A 16,287-nucleotide genomic window follows, 5' to 3' on the forward strand; every position below is an offset into this window, starting at 1 on the left:
AGTCTGGCTTTGAGACCATAGGTTGTAATCAGGCAATCGGCTTGGAGTCTGTCTGGTCTTGGACAAGAATTTGAAATTACCTGGTTGTAGACCAGCTTTTTTAAAGTCATTTTGTAACATTGTAATGTCTGCTGTTCAGTTCTCGGCAACGGTTCTCGTTTTATTTGAATGTCACAAAGTTCCATTTTGGTCTCGTTCGACCAGAGCGACTTCTTGTTCGCTGCGTTCCAACGTGCCAACCGGGTTTGGTTTCTCAAGTTTTCCGGGTCCAGTTTTTCCACTGGGCAAAATCCTTGTTTGTTTAAATTAAAATCCAACAGCACAATATTGATTAAAACAGCTTCATAGCATTTTTTGTTGTTATTGCAAAATCTTAAAAGAAAAAAAGTTACAGAAGTTCATTCTAGGCGCTTTGTAATTCTTACATGGTAGTTTGCAAGTTGGGTCTATGCATGTTGCGCAAATAAGTAAAAACAAGTGGCTGCGGTTGCTCTGTAAGTTATTGTACAGTATTACATTAGACATCAAGCTACTTTTGCTAATTACTTTGGACAGTTGTGCGATTCTTTTCAACTTAGGTTAAATAACAAGTAAAAGATGAAACAACCACAGTTACGTACAGTAAGACTATCTTTTTTTTCCCTTATGACCAGTGAAGATCAGTCTGATTTCAGTGGCTTTGTCGAATGCCAGTCCAAAATTCTTCATCACCGCTACACAAGGTACGTCCAGTCACTCGGAGAGCGGCCGTGCTGAAAAAGAGCAAAGTTTATGCGGAGAAGGTTAGATGACAAACTTTTATCCTCTGGGGGCCCCAGGCAAAAAAAAAGAAAAAAAGAAAAACCGCATCTCACTAAGCCGCTAAGCACTAAACTTCTCTGCTTAATTGCGAGGGAAACACAAATAATCACATAAAAAAGAAGAAAAAAAAGAGAAGTAAATAAAAACTCAAATATCCGTAAGCAAATCTGCAAACTCTTGTCAGCGGCAGAATGCGACGCCACACAACAGAGAAAATGGGAACTATAATAAAAAAATCAAAACAAAATGCTCCCCAATCCGTGACAGGCGTGGAGACAAATCCAATTATTGGTGTCTCATGTTGCAAATTTGTTCTAATGGTCGGAGTGAGAAAGTAAATAAACGCCTGTGAAGGGGAAACAAAAGAATGTGATTTCTAATTAACTTGAAAGAGGAACAGCAGGGCGACTTAGTAAACCCATCTTTCATCTGCAGCCTCGGACCACTCATTTGTTTGTTGCACAATGTTGTCTTCGGGACGGGGTGGGTGTGCGCGCGTGTGCGCGTGTGTGTGTGTGTGTGTGTGTGTGTGTGCGTGTGTGCACTGTACGGCTTGCCTCCAAATGAAATGTCAACAGATTTAACAGCACCGAGGAAGGAGCTGCAGCATTTTCTGGCGTTTTGTCGATTTTATTGTTCATTAAGCTCCCTCCTCCTCCTCTCCCACTTGTTCCAGGCTTTATTTGCGCCATCTTTGGCTTTGAAGATCACACGAGGCTGAGGCAATAATTGAGTTTGTGCAATTACAACGGGCATAATGAGAGAATCCAGGAGTTTGCCTCGGCCCCTACCTCCGTCGCTCCGCCGGCGGGCCGACAAACTGTCACTTTCGCCCGCATTGTGCTCTCCGGAGGACGGGAGGGGGATCTTATCGCGTCTGTGGAACATAGCAGCATTCTTAGCACATACTTGCACGATGAAGCGGGCTGATATGCTAATTATTGACATTTAGAAAGAAAACGCAAACAGGAAGTTGAAGAGATAATTGCATGAACTTATCTAAGAGTTTGAAGGACGTTACGGAGATCAGTAGGATTGGATATGAAGCCATGTGTGACCATTGATCGTTATAGAGATAGAGGTTACAAAGCATCTTAGTGTTACTCATTTTTACTGATAGCAGCTGTGCTGGTGAGTTTTCCCCCCTTGTTCGTTCAACAAGCTCATCATTTGTTGTTTTATAAAAGTGAATAATAATAAATGGATGACATTTTGTTATGCTACAACCACAATAAAACCGTGTTCTTGTCTGAATTGCATGCAATGGACAGACACAAAGAATTATGTGGGCATAGAAGGAGTTGAAGCATATTTCAGGGTTTCCCCCAGTGTATTATTAGCCTGGCGGGCCACCAGGCTTTACTTGTGCCCCCACCAGGCTTAGCATTGCTTATTTATTTCAGTTTTTTGGCACTTTTTAAGACTTTATAGTTGCGATTCTATATTCAGATATTCATATCTGAACATAGATATTCTATATTCAGATATTAATCTTCCAATTTTCCGATGACACATAATTGTCAAGTGATGTTTTCAAATTTCCTGTTAAGTCTAAAAGAAAAATTTAACTCAAAAACACGGCGGGCCGCTGCATGAGTAATTTACCAAAATAAAGCAAAAGAGAAGTAAAAGCATATTCATATATCAGAGCATGACAGATCTAAATTCAATTTAGAGTCCGTGGGAAGACCGAAAAATTTGTTTTTACACACACATTTTCTCCGGATGTTGTTCACACAATATCAACTCGTTTCAGATTGTTTTTTACTGATGAAGAAGAAAAAAGAAGAAGACAGGTTTTCATTCTGCTCTTGTCATGCACTACTTTATGTTGGGTTATCACAAAGGCCAAGTAAAATACGTGGACGCTGGTGGTTGTAACGTGGCCGGTGGAAACACTGAATACTTTTGCGAGTGATGGTGAGATGTTACAGCCTACCCAGTGTGAAATCTCTTTCAAAAATTAAAGTTTACTGGATGTCTAGGTCTATATGATAACATCACCCGAAGGTTTGTTCGGAGTCCGTAATTAACCAGGCTTGGGAATATCACTAAACTGAGATATTGTTGGGGGATCTTCCTGGCTGCATGTCTGCTATAACCAGGCACAATGTTGAAATTACATTTAGTGTCCATTGAGTGTAAGATTCGAAACCTAGGAGGCATTTCCCCAGTATAAGTGATAAAATAATGATCACATTAAAGCTTATATGTCAACTAATAGGCTCGCTACACAACACAATAACAGAGAATCAAGCTATAGTTAGCGCACTCATTAACCCTACTGGGCCAAAAGCCATTAGAAATCTGTTTAAATCTGAAACGCTAAGTAGATTGTTAGAGTGAGGTTTTTTTGTTTGTTTGTTTGTTTGTTTGTTTGTTGGTGTTGGCTGAGAAGACCATAATAAGTCATAATTTAATTCCTTACAGGAAACCTCACTTATTATACACTTAGAGGAAGTTCACGCATACAGTAAGCTTGATAAATAGGGACCGAAGAAGGTTTATTTAAAACAACTTTGTGATTTTATCTCATTAAGTTACGTAATAACTACTTGGATAACTGAGCGCCAATTCAGTTATGGAGATTGAAGTTAATTGAATTTTTTTTTGGTAGAGGGGGTATTTGTTAGGTGTTGCCTTTTATTTGCAATATTTATTATTAAATTTTAGGTTTTTTATTTAATTTGGGGATTTTTCTTTTCCTACCTCATGCTACTCAGCTAAATCTTGCTATCACTGAACACCCTAAGCTAAACCATATAACACAAAAGAAGACATTTGTGTTTACCCACTAACCTGTATATCTGTCAGTTCTGTTGCAATCCTTGAAGATAATGAGTGCTTGTCTTGATTGGGGAGCTGCAAAGTCTGGAAAAACACAAGTTTGAATTATATTGAATCATATTTTACTGACAGAAAATTAGGAGTACTAACCCTATCCGATGTTGTTAAGCAGATACGTAATTTTAAGACGTACTTTTCTCAAACAATTAGAACCTTTGGAGGCTTTTTTTTTTTCTCGACAGAGCTTGCGGCAACATTTGAAGTGATTATGTGTCGTGCAGAACAGCAGAGAACTTTTTTCCTTTTTTTTCCCCATAATTTGTAAATGAAAGATTTTTCTGTGGATAAACTATTTGGGAATATGCCAAGTGGAAATGTAGGATCTTATTTTATTGGGAAGACGGTAAAACAAATTGGAGTGAAAGCTCTTATGTCACCTCTCACGCCAACAAAACAAACAAAAAAAAAGGAAATAAAAGATTTGTTAAAGTAAAGTGAGAAACACTAGGACATATTTCTCCCATTATGACTTACTGAGACTATCTGTATAGGTTAGTTCTAGTTGAACACATTAAACTCTATTATATACAGTTCTTAGATGGTGTTTAGGACTGGTTTATACATTGTCCACTCAGAATAACAATAATAATAATAATAATAATAATAATAATAATAAATGAATGAACAAATAATGAATAAAATGACTTTGTATGTAAAACAAATCTTGACTTGTAACGTCTGTTGACATTCACAGCTTCTCCGTACTTCGTTTTTTCTTCTTCAAACAAACATATTTCTTAACTTTGCGAACAGAAGTGAAGACTTGTCTGTCGCAAAGTTTCTTCCATTTTTGCTTTTTTTTTGTCACAAATTATTGTTTGAGATCATTAATCAAAATTTAATGTCAGACAAAAGTAGCCTGAAGGAAAAAATATTAAGCCACTTTCAAATTTCATTTATTTAGGGAAATAAAAAAATCCCAAACTGGTCAGGGAAAGGTAATTTGCTATGCTAACATTTACCAAGTTGCAATTAGGATGTCCGAAATAGTGAATGAGCATAAAAACAGAGCAAGGAGCAAAGGCCATAGCAGTGTCTCATCCCATACACATTTCTCTGGTACAAAGACTCGACTGAAAATGTGTGGAAATTCCAGCCAGAGTCCAACATTTCTGACCAAGGACAAAGTTATAAAAATGTTGAGATACACTGAAGCAAAATAACAAGAAATTGTGAGCAGCCAAACGCGTCTGAACAGTGTTTGCCAAGCATCTACTGAAACCAATCGCTTTATTGTGAAAAGTGAAACTTTCCGGGAAGCTGACATTTCTGTTTCTCTTCTAAACTCTGGCTCAACCGATTCATCAAGTCCTCCCAGAACATAAAAAAAAAGACATCTCATGTGCTAACTCTGGAAGGCTTAAAGGCTGAACTTTTTTCTCTAGCTGGTCTCTTATTTTGTACAAGAAGAAGAGTTTTGTGAATTTCGTACCTTTTCTTCGTACACAATGCTTCCTATACGGCAGATCCTGCAGGCAGTGCCAGAGCCAAACATCTCTTTAAGACGCTGCTGCTTCAGGGCCGAGCACAGCTGGCCCATCGTCAGGTATCGCTCCGACACTTTGAACTCATCCTTCAAAGCAGAGCAGCAGGAATTCAGGAGGCCCGAATGCCTTTAAAGTTTATCACCTCTTCTAGTATTTAACTGAATAGCTTTTTTTTTTGTCCAACTAGGTATCAGAATGTAAATATGGTTTTGAATCACCATTCTCTACTAAAGGTATTTCTTACCCATTTTCTGGCGAGGTCCAGGATGCTCTGCCTAGTGACGCCTGGAAGAATGATGCCATCTAGTGGTGGTGTTGCAAGTTCCTCATCTAATCACAAATAAGTTATTTCAGAGTAGAAAGTTGAAACATAGACATAAGTACTGTCAAGTGTAGGTCCAGTGACCTCCGTCCTCATTGATCCAGTGCAGAAAGATATTCATGGTTCCTCCTTCGGTTATCTGGTGGTCCTCTCCGTACAGCCACAGCACCTGCTGACAGTCATAACTCCCCGCCTCCTGCTGTGCAAAGAGAGTCCCTCCATAGTTCCTGTAGAAATCCAAAACAATTACTTTAGCTTAGCTAATATTATCTTCAGTGTGCTTTAATCTACTTAGAAGTAGGGCAATAAATGGATTTTAAACCAAAAACGCCATTTGCGCGTACCAACCCTCCCATCTTGCAGTCTCCAGTTCCGCCTTTCCAAGCCCGTGTGTACTTTGGGTCGGCCCACAGAGACAGCTCGGTGTTGAAGTAAGAGCCGGCTTGACACATGATTACATACAGCAAGGCACGGTTAGGCTTCTTAACCCCTAGAGAAGGCTACGGTGGGAACAAAAACATGCAGAAACACACTTTTTAGAGGACGTCTATGACATGAAGGAATTTGACGAAACTACACTTCTGCTCACCTCAGTGCCGATAAATGTTGGTCTTATATACAGACAGCCTGAACCTAAATGAGGCACCCAGTCCTGGTCGATTTCTATCAGCCTCTTGATGCACCCCAGCAACTCTGATTGATCAAAGGCCTTTTTTTTTTTTTTTAAAGAAAAGCAAAACAGAAACAAGAACCAAAGATATATTTTTATTCTCTATAAGCCATCCTTTTCCTTTGACCTGCTACAAAATAAAAACGTTTCTTTGTTTTGTCCATCTTACAGGTAGGCAAGCTCTCTTTGCAGACTTTGACATTCGCTCCATGTTCAATAGGGGTCTGAAGAGGCGGAGGCGCTTGTCGTCACCTCGGTACACTTTCAGGCCTTCAAACAGCTCATTAGAAGAAAGGACATATTGAAAATGATTCAAACGTAATCAGAAACATCATATCGGGCATACAAGAAAAAGTCAGGTCAAGAAAAGAACTTGCACAAATGAATTTGGATTATTTGACTAGCTCCACATCGGCTCCTGAGATGGAGATCCTACCGTATGTCTTTGTGCGGCTGAAAGTGACCACCGTTTCTTTGGTCTTATCGACATTTAATTGCAATTGTCATCTCATTCCTTCTCTGCGCACCTCACTAAAGTCGTGTCAGCAACAAGAAGCAAATATAGGAAAGAAGGTATTCCTGTTGTAGGTCTTCTTGTGTAGAAGAAAACTACCAATAGCCATTGCCCTGAACACACCAGCCCACAGACATGTATGGAGTGTGGGGACTGATACAGATTTCTGTCACAAAAATGCAACAACTAGAGTTGCCAGACTCCAGATGAATTCAACTTTCTCTCTCACTGAGAGTGTTGCATTTGTTTCCATTTTTGTGTCTTTTGGAATTGAGGAGCAAAACTGCAAATGTTTCTTCTGCCATCCAGACAAAAGGTAAGAGAGATTGTTGCGGTTTCCTGCTGTTTTCCAAGACTGAGTCCAATGATCCCTCTTTGAAAGAGACACCTCCAGTTGGCCAGGCATCAGCTATCTGTTGGGATTAGACCAGCCCTTCATCTTCTCCCTCCTGGTGCAGGACATTGCTTGCATCCTAATCCCAGATTACAGTAAAGTACAGCACTTGTAAGGAATCAGTGAGCGTACTGCAGCTGTCTTTCCAAACAATCTCTGCTTTCCAATTATTTGCCTCACAGTTATCATGTTTCTTCAGATATACTGAAATAAATTGATTGTTGCACTTCACAACAATCGTTCCAATACTGCAAGGCCACAGCACGCCATTAACAGAGCTTTATGTTTCCACATGAGCGCTAATCTATCACCGCTATTATCACTCACAGTCCAGTCAGAGTTTGCCCAGGATTATGTAGCTATAATTATTACCTTTGACGAGTATCTTGAGTGTGTAAGAAGGACCAAAGTGACATTTAAAAGGTTTGGGGGTTGTGTTTACAAAGTACAAACTCTTAGGCAAAGTACTTAAGGACCATTAAAAGAGTACTTGAGGTCTAACATCTTGGTCTTTAAGATCTACATCAGGTGTTAGCATAAAGGTTGCTAAACGTCCATTCAACTGGTCTAATCAGTAAGCAGAATTCAAAATGTTATAGCTAAATATTGGATTCAATCACTCCCTTATGGTTGCAATATTGCACACACTCAAACTGCATTCAAGATTTTGATTCAGTATGTTGTGTAGCTCTAAAGGCCGGGATGCAAACACGCAAAACCAAAGCCAATGCTTCTCCTTGGGAGAGCATGTCTCCGAGAGTGTCTGCACATGTCTAATCTCCACCTGAGGCTGCTGTCTCCCGCTCAGACGTTCAGGGTCAGAAAACATGCAAAGCTCCAGCGACTTAGCGTGAGCTGGGAAAGTGGATTCTGCTGAGCAGGTTGCAGAGGAGCAACAGGAGGACATGGGCAACAATGGAAACACACTCCTCACCTGTGAAAGAATGGGCATTTACTGTGATGAACATCCGAAAAGCTGAATCACAAGCTTAAAAAAGAGGCTCGAGTCTTCTGTTTGTAGTCTGCTTAGAGGTCCGCCATTTCTTCGGATTGGCTTTTTATCTGTTTGTTGTCATAATAGGAAGACAGTGGCTCTTAAATCCTTTTCAGGGCTGCTTTGGGCAACATGAGGGCAAGCAGCGGTGCTGTAACAACTTCCATGTTGATCAAGAAGGGAGATTTTTGAGTGTGAAGGAGTCAGAGAACCATGAAGATGCAATACCTGGAGCTACTACTGAGGGTAAGTGAGCTAAGTCTATACTTATAATATCTGTTAGGCAGAGTCCTTTACTAAAATCAAGTTCTCTGAACCATCAAAGCAGACGTCTTTACCTTAAAGCTGCTAATACTGCTGCCAGCCATGGTGTAGTTTATTGCCTGAAAGAAACATTAACAGTTTTAGAAATAATGAAATGCCAAAATATTGCCACTTCGCAAGTATCTCAAAGTTGTAGCCCCATAATAGCTGTATGAAGCCATTTAGAGTTACAGGTGGATAAATATTTTTTTCTTAATAGGCTTTTAATTCTGAGAACTGGAAGCATTCTGCTATATGTTTGATATTCCTTATGGATAGTCAAAACATAGCCCTGGCTAAATGCAAATGTAAACAGAAGTTACACAAATGTGATAAGAAAAACAAACGGCACATCTTGGTTTCCAATATAAACAAACATTCTTGTCCTTATTTCTGAAAAGGAACTTCGACTTTTACTTGTTTCATCTCACAGACAATCCAGTCAAAAGTATATTTAGCAAAAGTTAAGATGCTTTTAATTTACCTTAAGATGAGGAGATCTGCCCCAGCCTTAGGCGTTGTGATGAAATGAAACACTGTGCACCTTGACGTTAAACAGCTTACTGGTTCCTCGAGGGGAAGCAGTGTCATCGTTGTGATGCATACATTCAGAAACAAATTTACTATTACCAACTCTGACATACTTCATCACACCAACACCTGGGGTTCTTAGTGAGGTTTAGGGAAGTCATACGTTTTAGCCTGACCATACTTCAAAATGCCGAAGGAAAAACTGTTGGCAAAACCGGACGAAAATGTTAAAGTTTCATCTCAGATACATCCTGTTATCCAAACCTTAGCGTTTCCTTGGGTGTCACGTCTCAGTCATACCGCAAGGAGGCGCTGCTGACTCATGTTCTGAAAGTCTCGAGCTGCTTGTGCGCGTGCTCGAGTTGTCTGTGTGGACAGTTCACCAAACATTTCATTATTTCCTCCGTGGATATTTGTTCGGAAGAGACAACGAAGGTAAAATAATACACATACTTACATTTTCGCATAAATTGAAAAATTAGGCATGCAGTCTTTATTTTGAGATGGATGTTTTTAAATGTCTGGGGACATTTCGGCAAAAATTAGGAAAATAAATTTAGACATACGTTTTGCTTATTAGTGAGACGCGTGTATTGCCTTTTTAATGCTATTGAATTAAAGCCTTTTTTTTTTTTAAACAAACACATACATTTGCGTTGTAAGAAAAAAATTGCAGTAAAATAACAAATGCAGGTCAATTAATTAGCAGGTTTGCGCACCTGCTTCACCTATTTGACCACGAGGACAAAAGAAACATCCCTGGGAGCTTGCCAGGTTTAACAACTTTGAATTTTGGCTTCCATTATTATGTTGTCTCTTACCAATGTCCTCCTCTGCTCTGTGTGCTTCTGACTCCTGATTTGAAAATCTACTACATCCTTGAACATCTCTTGTTAAATTAACAATCCAGAAAGCACGAATAACTCAAAAGAAGAGACCTCTGAGTTCAGAGGTTTTGGCAGTTTGTGGATTGTTTATTGTATAAACTTGTATTTCTTAATTGGATTATCATAGCCAGGAAGAACAACTAACAAAAGCGAAACAGTTAATTCTAATATCACTGAAGAAAGTAGTCGGGTGGACAATATTAGACAAAGGTTTAACTAGTTTGCTTTTAAAATTGCACGGAAGCGGGTAAGAAGCTAATTCAAAAAAGCAGTAGCACATAAGTTACTATGGCGATTTGCAGCTAGCCTTATCCAGACCAGGCTAACATTAAGTTAACCATGATTAAAACTGATTAAGGGCCTTAGTCGGCGGCACAATCATTTGTTCATTGTAGTCAACCTTTACTGTAAAATGTTATTTTTAATCGTGACCTGTCGCGACGCCATCTTTGGTCTTGTCGTGTTTGTCCTCTTTTAAAAAGTGTAAGAAAAAAAGAGAGTAACATAAAGTAATCTCTGTCAGATTCACATGTTACTTTAAACATCTGGTAACATTTTCTCACTTGGATTACACTAACGTTTGGTGTAAAATTGGGTTGTAAATGTGACAAAATGTAAAAGTCCAAACTGCATGAATACTTTTGCATAAATGTTTACTTTTATTTATTTTTTTTCTATCCCCCAGACCTCACCCTCTCCTCTAGTAAGAAATTCAGCACTTCCCCCAAACCATGAGCAACGTGGACTATTGTGCGCCTCAGCCTTCACGTCGGCACAACCCCGTGGACAGCATTTGCCGCAAGCTCCAGACCATCCAGTGGCGTGGTGACAGGGAACCCAATTCAGCCTTCCAGATCCCTAGACTCTCTTCCAGCAGTTACGACAGCCCTCAGTGCGGCCTCAGGCACAACCTGGAAGCCATCCTGAAGAAAGGCGCCATCCTCAAAGACGAGGTGGAAAGGGTTCAAGGGATGGGAATGCCAAGCTCCCACAGCAGTGGCCTTGGTTCCTACGTACCCCTCTCAACTCCCAAATGCAGTCCATCCACACCAGCTAATGTCACATACACAATCACAAGCACCCTGGGAGAGAGGAGAGGTCCTGATGGGAGTGATTTAAAACATGTAAGGACATGGCAGAGGTACTGTTCAACACCCGCAGGCCAGTCCAGAGACTCCCCTTATTTTACGTTCACCCGAGGGCCAAACCCGGCGCAGTGTGAGAGCGACAGCCGGAGCTCGAGTCCTCCTCTGTCCTGCACTTTCACGTCGAGGAACAGCACCCTCTCCTACAACGTGAACTTCTGCTCTGCAGACGCAGCAAATTCAGCACAGTGTGAGCTGCCCTACCCCGCACTGGTTGTGAAAAGACTTTCCATGGGAGATGGAGGTAGGGGGCAGAGTCTAAGTGCCAAAGTAGATTCGTCTGGCTTTCAGAAACTAAGAATTGTTTGTTACCTTGGTATTTTTGTTTTTGATCATCCTTATAATAATTAGATATTATGAGTATTAATTTGCCCAAAGTGATGCGTTCATCTTCAAGATGCATCTTTCTCAGGGGAAAAAACTGTCACATTTGTGGATCTAAATTGCACACAAAAGTATTAAGTTTCACTCTAACAGAACATAAAACTAAAATGGATTTGGCAAAGCTGACTAACCAATGCCACAGACAGAACAACAGCAGTAAAAGTGAACCACAAATGTAATTTCTACATTGTAATTAGGAAAGGTGTGTGCATTTATATATACATTAGTTAGTGTTGGTTTGTAGTTCTAACCAATATTCTAATTATTTCTAAACCACAAATGCTTTTTAAGTATCTTTAGACTTAGCAGAAAGTTTTAGCATCTCCTTGTTAAAAGCATTTTAGTCATATGAATCTCCACAGTAATCTTAAAATACAGCCCAGCTCTTATAATGTGCACAAAGGACTTTACAATAAAGTTAACCTCTTTTGACTTCAGAAAATAAATGAAAGCAGTATGGAGGGTAAAATAATTCTACCTCACTGTTCGTTTCATCTTTAACATGCAAAGTGAAGCATGATTATTTTTATACAGTGATAACTGCTATGCATGTAAATAAGTATGAAAACCAGGTTTGGATTAGGAGCCTGTGACAGCTTTGACTTCTACAACCTTTTCCCTGCTGATGTGAATGTCTAAACTTCACAGGATTGTTTTGTTCTCATTCAGGTTTTTATTAGGGTGAAGTGGAAAATGTTTGGTATTGACTGAACTTGAAGCAGAAGCCTATGATTTTTTTTGTATAATTTAAAATTTTAAATAATTATCAAAGACAAAACCAGCACCAATCACATTATTTGACATGAAAATTTTTTTTACAAGATGATATTAGGAAGAAATAAAGAGGGCTCCAAATAATTCTTTCCGTGCAGATTAGTTCAGGAAATTGATCCATTTGCAGTTTATCATCTAGAAATTTAATTTGAATATGTTTCTTTTAAATAAAGAAGTAGTTACCAATCCTCCACCTCTGTACTTTTTTGGTGAAATTTAACAGGAACTGTGTTTGGTCATTGTACTGTTATTTACTACTGTGCCTAAAGAAAAATCATGTGCCTGCCACGCTGCATAATTCAGGACACTCTGTCAAACTCTTTCAGGGACGTCGGTTAACTCTGAAAATGGAAGAAATATGGCAGAAATCAGCCTCATCTGTGAAGAGAATCTGCTCGATACCATATTTCACGCTTGTGACACCCAGCGCAGAGGTACGCCCGCTCATACACTCACATGGGATGCATTTTCTGGATCATCTGTTGCTTGTCAAACATAAGGACAGTTTTTCGAATGCATATTATATATAAGTAATTTACTGCCATAAAAGTTAGTGACCAACTAGCTGGTCTGACTATTCAGAAAGCAGTGATCTACTGGGGATTTAACATATAGCTGTTTTTCTGTACAAATACAGAAAAAATCAGATGAACGACTCTCTGAAAAAATGACTTGTTGAAATCAGAAGCGAATGGACAGACAGGAATGAGATGATAGAAAGACAACAGTCCCTTTAAATACCCACTTGTTGCCAAAGTATGCAGAATACGTCAAACCTTGATGAAGATGAGCCGTGGAGCTATAAAAAAAATTATTAATTGAGTTTTGTAGATAACATATGGATTATGTTAATGACTGAGATGATGGCATAAAGTTAAATGTTAAAATTTCTAGAGAAAACACACAAAATGCATGACAGAAGAAAGCTTGGACTACTGTAAGGACAATGAGACAGGTTTTCTCGATTCTTGAGAAGGGTGTAAGCCCTAGATACAAATCATTTGTAAATAAACTTGTATAAACTCATGTAAAACTATTTTAAATTATGTTCTTAAGAGACACCCCTCATTTCCTAATAGAATCAATCTTTGATGAATAAAAAATGTTTTTTAAATCTAGGAATATGAATAATTTTCAGCTTAACTATTGGAGCAGGTGAAAGGAAGGAGGTGGAACTCCTCTGTCATTGGTCTACATTTTTTTAAAAATGGAAAACTTTGATAGGTTACTGTTTATGTAACCACAAACTTAGATTTATCCTGGACTGAGAAATCTTTTATAAACCCAGTTGTCAAAAAAGGCTCACTGTCACTATGGTAACTGCTTTTGTTTTCACTAAAGCAGTACTGGGTGCCAAAGTGGACATGATCACTGTGAAAACCTAGAAAACCAGTAGACTGAAACTGGTGGTTTGTTGTGAGAGATAAAAAATGTTACAGAATTCAAACATCAGTGCTTTCAGTCGACTGTGTTGGAGTTGTCAAAGATGGCTCCCTCCTAAGACTTGGTCGCGCTTTCACACTCTAGGTAAAGTGTATGTGTCTCATATTGTCAACTACCTGCGTCACACAACCAGTCGAAGCTCCGAAGACAGTGGACTAGAGGAACTTTGCAACATGCTGGATCCAGAACGTAAAGACGTGTCCATTGATCTGGACACCTATCATGCTGTCATGAAGGAGTGGATAGATGACTGCCGCAATAGCAGGTACTGGGAAAATGTGGTTTTACTTTAAGTAGCCTGTTTCTGTAAGCCTATGTTCGGTTTTGGTTCATTTATATCAGTTTCTTTATGTTTAGCGTTTTTTGTGTGCTCAATGTGCAATTTGAAATTGTCTAGAATTGGACTGGGCCTTTGCAACACCATGATCATTTCCTTTTCAGCCATTTGTGGATTTACTGCAGTGTTCATTAATATATCCAACAGCAGCAGTAATCTTGACTTAGCTAAGTGGTTCCCAAAGTGTGGGGCGCCATTGCAGGGAGGGCGTGGGAAGCGGTATGGATGAATAAAAGAATATTTTAAAAAACAGTTACACAAAGGTGTTTCACTGTAAAGATGGTTTATAGTGTGTTTTGTTGCAACCAAAAGTGTGAAATAAACTTGTGTATAGGTTTATGTCTGGTTGAACGATGTGTGTTCCCAGTTGATTCTTTTTTTGGAGGGGAGATTTTATTGTAATCCATAAGGGGGCCCAGAAAATCTTTGGGAGCCACTGACTTAGCTATAGGTGTGATACAAATAAATTAACTTTTTAATGCTCTGGTGTCCTGAAGAATTCCTGATTGACTCAATGACTGCAAGATTCCAAGGTCTTGAACCTGCAACATAAGCCAAATTTATCCTCCACCACAGTTCCTCAAAGTTATTATGAGGCATTGTGCTGAAATCTTTTTTTTTTTTTTGCTTTGAAAATGGTGAACAGCAAACATCTCTTCGCCTTTAGACAACTGTGACCGAAGTAGAGACGTCAGTAGATTACTCACCCAAAGCATATTGCATTTCTTAAACTCCTTGTTGCTTTTCCAGTTTATTTTGGGACGCTTGAAACTATTTCCTAATAAATGACTGTTAAAAATTAGTTCATGTTTTTTCAATTTGATTTTTGTTTTTTATCACAGAGAAGTCTCAGCAGAGAACTACACCCAGGAAGACTCAATTAAACTCAAAGATGGTGCCTCTGGTGAATATTCATTTAACCACCCATCTGACCTGTAGATGCAACTTGTAGTCAAGATTTAGTCTCCATTGGTTTTTATTTGTGTGTTTTGCAGCCCGAAGGTCTATGTTGCTAAATATGACATCGGGAAGCTTGGAGGCCTTTGGTGGAGAGGCATCTAGAGTGGAATTGTAAGTCAAAGTACCATTAAGTTACAAGTCCGCCAACTTTTTTGTTTTATCTGTGACACCCAGTATTTTTCATATTGGGTATTATACACAGACGAGTGTTCGTGTTTTTCATTTCCCCTTCCCAGTGAAACATCAGAGCTGGTATATTGTGTCGCTGATCTTCAGATGAGCAACCAAAAGCTTCAGGAAGAGGTACGGAAGCTGAAGCAGGTGGTGGAGAGCATGGAGGAGAGCAACCAGAAACTGGCAGAGGAAAACGAGGATTTACGCAATCAAGCTAGGGTGTAAGGTTCTCCTAATTATCTCACAAATGTGAAGTGCTGGCCTACTTACGCAGCCAATTTTGGCCTGATTCGTCCTTCTTATTTTACAACAGAACCCAACAGCTTGCACAGAAGGAGAAGATGCTGAAAGAAGAGGTGGAAGAGATGAAGGCAACATTGAGCTGTACAGAAGAAGGGAGAGCTCGCGCCTCGGCACACAGCAAGCATATGGTTAGTCATGGATCTTGAGGACCTGAAGAAGAGATCTTTGGTGTTACTTGATGGTGCAATCTGTCCTGAAATTACAAAGCTTTGTGGTTTGAGTTTAATTAAAGCCCTTGTGTTAGTTAGCACATCACTAGTTATTTTTTTCCATTACAGATTATAAATATGTCATCAGACTTGATTTACATAAATATTTAGTCTGAGGTTTCAAAATGTAAGAAAACTGCATGGCATGCTGTTTGCTTGTGACCTATGTATGGATTTTTTTTTTTTTTTTTCCCAGGAGAGAGAAAATCAGAGCCTGATTACCCAGATTGCATCTCTTCAGGAGGAGGTACTGATTAGACATTCATTTAACGTTAAGTAAATAACCTCACTTAACAGACATAATTACTGCAAATACTAATAACGTGGTCCAATCCGAACAGAGCTGGCTATTTGTTCAAAGGTCCAACTGATTGATTTTTCTAGAACTTTAAGATCACCATGGAGACGGATGAGCTCCAGAACAAAATAAGGGAGCTGTGTGACATTATTGCTGACCTTCAGGTATTTCTACCATTTGTCTATTATCCCTGCCACCCCCATTATTTACCACTGCCTGGTTGGATACTTCTAAGACAGTTTTCTATAATATATATTCAGTCATTTAACATAAATTGTGAACTTTTAAAAGTATCTTTGCGTAATAATAGTGTCCCACATTTATGTTTTTGCACTTTTCCCTTTACCCAGCTGCAAAATCACTCCTTTGATGCCATCATTGGTGAAAAAGAAGCTATTATTGTAGAGGTGAGTTCACTTATCAAGTGCACTGTTCTAAAGCTACTATTAATCAATGCAGTCATTTTTTACCAATAAAGTTAAAATCAAGTGCATTGCAAAAAGTTTAAAA

General features: G+C 39.1%; 2 protein-coding genes across 11 annotated transcripts in view; one reads left to right on the plus strand and one right to left on the minus strand.

The window, feature by feature from the left end:
• Window positions 1-413: 413 nt before the first annotated feature.
• On the minus strand, window positions 414-8,397 carry LOC114146422 (branched-chain-amino-acid aminotransferase, cytosolic-like). The gene is made up of 9 exons (XM_028020434.1): window positions 8,368-8,397; window positions 6,297-6,407; window positions 6,047-6,166; window positions 5,806-5,957; window positions 5,542-5,684; window positions 5,380-5,465; window positions 5,081-5,221; window positions 3,601-3,672; window positions 414-752 (listed from the first exon to the last, which is right to left on the minus strand). Exons 1-9 carry the CDS (start codon window positions 8,395-8,397, stop codon window positions 714-716), a joined length of 894 nt encoding a protein of 297 aa, XP_027876235.1. The 3' UTR covers window positions 414-713.
• A 768-nt stretch (window positions 8,398-9,165) lies between these two features.
• lrmp (lymphoid-restricted membrane protein) overlaps window positions 9,166-16,287 on the plus strand; it is a 31,730-nt gene continuing 24,608 nt past the window's right edge. For all 10 annotated transcript variants that reach the window (XM_028021016.1, XM_028021020.1, XM_028021021.1 and 7 more), the window contains exons 1-11: window positions 9,166-9,298; window positions 10,436-11,139; window positions 12,380-12,487; window positions 13,581-13,761; window positions 14,676-14,737; window positions 14,829-14,904; window positions 15,030-15,188; window positions 15,281-15,398; window positions 15,676-15,726; window positions 15,864-15,941; window positions 16,128-16,184. In XM_028021016.1, the coding sequence (XP_027876817.1) occupies window positions 10,482-11,139; window positions 12,380-12,487; window positions 13,581-13,761; window positions 14,676-14,737; window positions 14,829-14,904; window positions 15,030-15,188; window positions 15,281-15,398; window positions 15,676-15,726; window positions 15,864-15,941; window positions 16,128-16,184 (1,548 nt within the window). In that variant the 5' untranslated portion in view covers window positions 9,166-9,298; window positions 10,436-10,481. The remainder of the gene's footprint in view (window positions 9,299-10,435; window positions 11,140-12,379; window positions 12,488-13,580; window positions 13,762-14,675; window positions 14,738-14,828; window positions 14,905-15,029; window positions 15,189-15,280; window positions 15,399-15,675; window positions 15,727-15,863; window positions 15,942-16,127; window positions 16,185-16,287) is intronic.

The sequence above is a fragment of the Xiphophorus couchianus genome, chromosome 6 (genome assembly GCF_001444195.1).
Source record: "Xiphophorus couchianus chromosome 6, X_couchianus-1.0, whole genome shotgun sequence".
Lineage (NCBI taxonomy): Eukaryota > Metazoa > Chordata > Actinopteri > Cyprinodontiformes > Poeciliidae > Xiphophorus > Xiphophorus couchianus.